This window comes from Peromyscus californicus, unplaced genomic scaffold (assembly GCF_007827085.1).
Source record: "Peromyscus californicus insignis strain IS unplaced genomic scaffold, ASM782708v3 Scaffold_4__1_contigs__length_199733344, whole genome shotgun sequence".
NCBI classification, from domain to species: domain Eukaryota; kingdom Metazoa; phylum Chordata; class Mammalia; order Rodentia; family Cricetidae; genus Peromyscus; species Peromyscus californicus.
The window spans coordinates 176,723,499-176,729,820 of record NW_026294562.1 but is presented as its reverse complement, the minus strand read 5'-3'; the positions used below and the strand labels follow the sequence as shown (position 1 = coordinate 176,729,820).

The following is a 6,322-nucleotide window of genomic DNA, read 5'->3' as shown; positions in this document are numbered from 1 at the left end:
GGAAAACGGAGGATCAGGAGGCTGGTCACGAATAAGGTTCCCAAGGAAGTACGAGATGCAGGCTGGATTTGATGGCGGGGCAGCTTTTGGAGGACACACAGGAAGGAACTCATAAAGAGAGAGAGAATATAGGAGTGATGTAGGGGAAATTTTATTTGCTGAATAAGAGGAGCATGAGAGATGGAAGGAGTGAGTGAAAAAGCATGAGGGAGGTTGGAGGGAGGGGAGAAAAAGAGGCAAGAGAGGCTGGGATCTGGGCACTCTTCCCTTCCTGTGTCCTAGACTCCATCAGGCAGCCTGAGGGCTTTGAGCTGGAGTTCACAGCACCTGACGTGTGGAATGTGTCCCCTGGGGGGCAGGGCCAGCCCCAGCTGAGGAAGCTTATAAAGCCCTGTGGGGGCCCCTGTGGGTAGCAGCTCTGCTCAGCCCAGCCGCAGAATCGCAGGTTCCACAGGATCACAGGATCAGGAGCCCAGAGACAGCAGGTGAGGATCTCTGTCTCTCTCTCTCTCTCTCTCTCTCTCTCTCTCTCTCTCTCTCTCTCCCTCCCTCCCTCCCTCTCCCTCTCTCTCTCTGTTTAGAAGCTTCTCTCCAGTCCACTCTAAATCTTTGGCTCTGGTCTCTGCCTCTCAGGCTGCCTCTGACCAGACCTCTTGAATGCCCTGTCTGGGTCTAAAGTGAAAATCTATGCCTCCGTCTCTCCATTTCCCCGATCCCTGTTCCTAGATATTAAATGCTTCCTCCTCTTCCTCCTCCTTTTTTCTCCCTCCACCCCCATCTCCTTCTGCCCAGTTATATCCTACAAACAAAAAACAAGAGAGAGAGAGAGAGAGAGAGAGAGAGAGAGAGAGAGAGAGAGAGAGAGGAAACAGGGGAGATGGAGAGACTGGGACTACCATCCCCAGATTCACTGGTCTTCTTTCCAGGAGCCAACATGATGGTCACTGCGAGAACCCCCTGGGGCTGGTTCCTGGGGCATCTCTTCCTCGGGGTCACAGGTATCTGAGTGTGTGTATCATGATGTGTGCCTGAAGGAACAGGGTCAGCTAACGCTCAGGCATCACTCAGTGTCTTACTGCTTCTGATGTGACTAGTGGATGGGGGTAAGACCATGCCTGCAAAGGGTGGTGGGTCACGGAATTTAGTGACCGTTTGTGCCACTAAGGGGAAAAGGGGTCTGTGCCCAGTTCCTGGGTAACTAGATGATTTATCTTCTTTCTTTCTTTCTTTCTTTCTTTCTTTCTTTCTTTCTTTCTTTCTTTCTCTCTCTCTTCCTTTCTTTTAAACTCACTATGTACACCAGGCTGGCCTCATGCTTACAGAAGTGCTGGGGCTGATACCTGGCCCATTTATCTATTTTTAAAGAGTCTTACATAGTCCAAGCTGGCCTTCAATTCACTAAAGCTAAGAACAACCTTGGACTGTTGATTCTTCTGCCTCCACCTCCCAAGCGCTGGGATTACAGGTGCGCACCACCATGACGAGGTTACATGGTGCTGGAATTCAGACCCAAGGCTCTGTGCATGCTTTGTTAGCACTCGACCAACTGAGCTCCCAGCCCCTCTGGGATAACGATGTCTGGGTGAATGGGCTGTGGCTGGGTGTGACTGTGGTGAGGCTGGGTGGAGGCACAGCTATGCCACAAAGTTGAACAGCTCCTGGAGTAGCTGGCTGAGTGTCTTGTCTCCTCTGGGCCAGCTGGGTGAAGGGGCCATGTGTTCTGAAAGATTCCTGGCATGGCTCTGTGTATGAGACATAAATGGTTCCTGGGTCCTGAAGACTAGCCTGAGACTGCAAGCTGACCCACCCTCCTGACAGATGACCCTGCATCCAGTGTGCTGATCCTGGCTCCCAGACCTAAGGAGGCCACTGGACCTTAACTTCTCTCAAGGGACCTGACCCCACCCCTCTGAGCCTTGACCCCACCCCTCTGAGCCTTGACCCCACCTCTCTGAGCCCTGACCTCACCCCTCGGAGCCCTGACCCCACCCCTTGGAGCCTTGACCCCCACCCCTCTGAGCCCTAACCCCACCCCTCAGAGCCCTGACCCCACCTCTCTGAGACCTGATTCACTCCAGGCACCACTTGCTTGGTGACTGGGGACTAGTCCCTTATGTCTCCCAAAACACCAATGACTCTCGTAGCCCCTTCTTGGTAATTCTCCTCCCTCTGACCCTGACCCTTATGAACCCTAAAGCTTCAGCCACACCCCTGTTCTCAGACTCTGCCCTTAAGAACCCTGGTCCAGCCTCATCAGACTGTCTCCAGCCATGCCCACATCCCTGAAGAGAGACCTTGTTCCCTGAGTCCTGGGTTCGCCTCCTGATTCTGTCCCCAGAACTGCCCAGTTTATGTGGTGAACCCTAACCTCTCTCAGGAGGCAAAGACCTTGATCCCTAATTGACACCCTGTCCCAGTGAGCCCTGCCTGCCCCAGTCCAGACTCTGACCTGACCACCCACCTTCAAAGCGCTTTCCTTCCCTTTCCCACGACTCCTTCCGGGACCTGTGAAGCCCCAGCCACATGTATGCACTCAAACCCCACCTGATCCAGCTTCCTCATTCTGACCCCAGGCCTGGCTCCACCCCTGAAGCCCTGATGAAGCCTCCCCGCACTGAATCTTACCCCAGGAACCCTGAGGCTGCTTCCAGAACCTGTCCCCAGCAATGGCCCAGACCCTAAAACCTCAATTCCATCATAAAACTCTTAACCAAGTCCTTACTCTGATATCCTACCCTTGGGAGACATAATCCTGTCTCTTGAACTGGTCCCCTGCCTTGGCCTTGCCCTGGGGCTGTAACCACTCCCCTTCCCTGGGACCCTACAAGGAGGAACTGTAACCCAGGATTCAGTTTGTCCCCAGTCAAGACCCAGCTGCTGTCCCCACCCCACCCCTGACACACACACACACACACACACACACACACACACACACACACACACACAGAGTGCAACTTCTGATCACATCTCTTCACTCAAACATCACCACCATAACTCTGAGCTCTCAACCCGCCAGTGCTCGCAAACCCTGCTCTAAACCCTGTCCCATCCTAGAAGCCATGAGACGTCCCTGCTCCTCACCCCATACCTCCCAATTCTAACTCCATCCCCAGGATCCTTAGCCTCAAGTGCCAGCGGCCGGATCATACAAGGCCAGGACTGCCGTCCTCACTCACAACCCTGGCAGGCGGCACTGTTCTCAGAAGACAATTTGTTTTTCTGCTCGGGCGTCCTGGTGCATCCGCAGTGGGTGCTGTCAGCAGCGCACTGCTTACAGGAGTGAGTGGGGGTGGGGGGTGGGATGCTGAGGGGAGGGGCTTCGATATCAGACTCGGCCTGCGGAGGGTGCTCAAGGGGTCACAGTGTTGACAGATGTAAAGGGAGCCCGACCTAGCTGGACCAGGACAGTCTAGTGGGAAGAGAAAGGCAAAGCGGGAGGTCACTGTTGCTTTAGGGTGGAGGATGAGACGGGAGACACAGGCGCCACTGCATAGCTCACCTGCTGGGTGATCCTCAGTTCCTACACCGTGGGACTGGGCCTGCACAGCTTGGAAGGCTCCCAAGAGCCTGGCAGCCGGATGTTAGAGGCCCACCTCTCCATCCAGCACCCGAACTACAATGACCCTCCTTATGCCAATGATCTCATGCTCATCAAGCTCAACGAATCAGTGATGGAGTCTAGCACCATCAGACGCATCCCTGTGGCTTCCCAGTGCCCCCACCCCTGGGGATACCTGCCTAGTCTCCGGCTGGGGTCGACTAAGGAACGGTGAGCTGCTGGGAACATGCCTGCCCTCTCTAAGTTTCCCACCCGCCAAAAGGGCCTGACCCCCCATTCTGTGTCCCAGGGAGACTGCCCAGCCTGCTGCAGTGTGTGAACCTCTCGGTGGTGTCGGAGGAGACTTGCCGGCTGCTGTATGACCCTGTGTATCACCTAAGCATGTTCTGCGCTGGAGGAGGACTGGACCGAAAGGACACATGCAATGTGAGATACAGGGAGGTGGAACAGAGGTGGGGGCGGGAGATGCGGAAGGTACACCTGAGGCACACTGAGATGGACTGTGAGAAGCGGAGGAGCCAGGTGTGGCGGCCCACTCAGCAGGGGACGCAGACTCAGGTTATTTCTGTGAGTTCAAGGCTAGCCAGGTATACATACACAGTGAGACCCTGTCTCAAAAGGAAGGGCCGGGAGGGGAGTAGAGAGGAACAGGGAGGCAGAAACACACAGACCCAGAAGCCAGGCATGGTGGTTCAAACCTATAAGCCTAGCCTCTCAGGAAGCTCAGAAGGAAGATCCAGCCTGGACAACTAACTGAGATTGTGTCTCAAAATAAAATATAAAAAGACAGCTAGGAATATAGACCAGTACAAAACATCTGCCTAAATCCTCCAGTGAGGGGCTGGGGTATGGCTCAGTGGTAGAGCTCCTGCCTAGAATCCCCCAGTGAGGGGCTGGGGTGTGGCTCAGTGGTAGACCCCCTGCCTAGAATCCCCCAGTGAGGGGCTGGGGTGTGGCTCAGTGGTAGAGCTTCCTGCCTAGAATCCCTCAGTGAGGGGCAGGGAGGTGGGAGGGGGGGCTCAGTGGTAGGGACCTTGGTAAAGCACTGAATTCTGTTTCCAGTACTACAAAACAGAAAGAAAAATAAACATGGTTAGAAACAGAAATAGTCATTCTGAGAAAGTAAAAATGAAGAAGACATAGATATATATATGTGTCCCATAGAACATAGTGACATAGAGGCAGATGAGCAAGCCCTGAAGGAGACAGACAGACAGACAGGGCTCAACAAGCCTCAGGGAAGCAGTGAGTGGTGTGGATACATGGCTCCTGTTCAGGTAGTCTCTGGGCTCTGGCAAGGACATGTGGCTGGCTTCCTCCTGTCTCTGTCCGCCATGCTTATGTGAAAGCTGGGACCTCGTGTGTACCTTCAGCTCATGCTTTCCTGGGTTCTCTCTCTCTCTCAGGGGGACTCTGGTGGTCCCATAGTGTGCAACAGATCCCTGCAAGGGCTCGTGTCTATGGGACAAGGAGAGTGTGGGCAGCCTGGCATACCGAGTGTCTACACCAACCTCTGCAAGTTCACTAACTGGATCCAGACCACCATTCAGACCAGCTAGCTGTGGACTGACCACACCGCCCACATGAAGCCTGCTGAGGGAGTCAGAGGCTCAGATTTGCTCCCAGCCTCCTCCCTCAGACCCACCCACAAGTTCAGGCCACAACCTCCCTCCTCAGACTCAGGGGTCCAGGCCGCAACCTCCTCCCTCAGACACAGGGGTCCAGGCCACAACCTCCTCCCTAAGACACAGGGATCCAGGCCACAACCTCCTCCCTCAGACACAGGGGTCCAGGCCACAACCTCCTCCCTCAGACACAGGGGTCCAGGCCACAACCTCCTCCCTCAGACACAGGGGTCCAGGCCACAGCCTCCTCCCTCAGACACAGGGGTCCAGGCCACAACCTCCCTCCTCAGACTCAGGAGTCCAGGCCACAGCCTCCTCCCTCAGACCCAGAGTCCAGGCCACAACCTCCCTCCTCAGACTCAGGAGTCCAGGCCACAGCCTCCTCCCTCAGACCCAGAGTCCAGGCCACAGCCTCCTCCCTCAGACACAGGGGTCCAGGCCACAGCCTCCTCCCTCAGACACAGGAATGGAACCCACCTGCATTCTCCTCTGTGTGCAGCGTCCTCTAGCTGGTGTTGACCCAGCCTTGCCACTGTTCGGCTTGCCCCCACCCCAAACACCTGTTGTCTCCTTCTCAGGGATCCACAAATAAAAGGCCTTTTAGTTCTGTTTGAAGTATTCTCCTTGTCTCCCTTCCCACTCACGGGATATTCCAGTACATGGTTTTTCCCTTTCGTGTCCTGGTCTCCCATCCATGCAATGGGAGCATAGACCAGGAAGCCACTGGGCTCTTGTGCAGCGGCCTGTCGACACCAATTCTGAGGATGTCCTCTCATTTCCAAGGTGAGGTTTCCAGCTCTACAACCTCTGCTGCGATTGGTCTGCTTGTGTTTTTGTCTTTGATTTTAATATTTAATTTTTTTATTTTTAATTTTTTAAATTTTTATTTATGTGTATTTGTGTGTGTGTATGTGTGTGTGTGTGTGTGTGTGTGTGTGTGTGTGTGTGTGTGTGTGTGGCCCATGGAGACCAAAGAGGGCAGCAGATCCCCTGGAATTGGAGTTACAGGAGGTTGTAAATCACTGGACATGGTTTCTGGGAATCCAACCCCTATGTCTTAGGGTTTTGATTGCTATGAAGAGACACCATGACCATGGCAACTTTTTTATGTGTTTGTTTGTTTGTTGTTTTGTTTTTC

The 6,322-nt window shown here is 54.2% G+C and overlaps 1 protein-coding gene across 1 annotated transcript; it reads left to right on the top strand.

Moving 5' to 3' along the window:
- The first annotated feature begins 934 nt into the window (after window positions 1–934).
- On the top strand, window positions 935–5,745 carry Klk4 (kallikrein related peptidase 4). Its single transcript, XM_052713488.1, is given in 6 exon segments — window positions 935–998; window positions 3,114–3,279; window positions 3,518–3,716; window positions 3,718–3,769; window positions 3,849–3,985; window positions 4,966–5,745. Coding segments are annotated over 6 exon segments (771 nt in total). The 3' UTR covers window positions 5,119–5,745.
- Window positions 5,746–6,322: the final 577 nt, after the last annotated feature.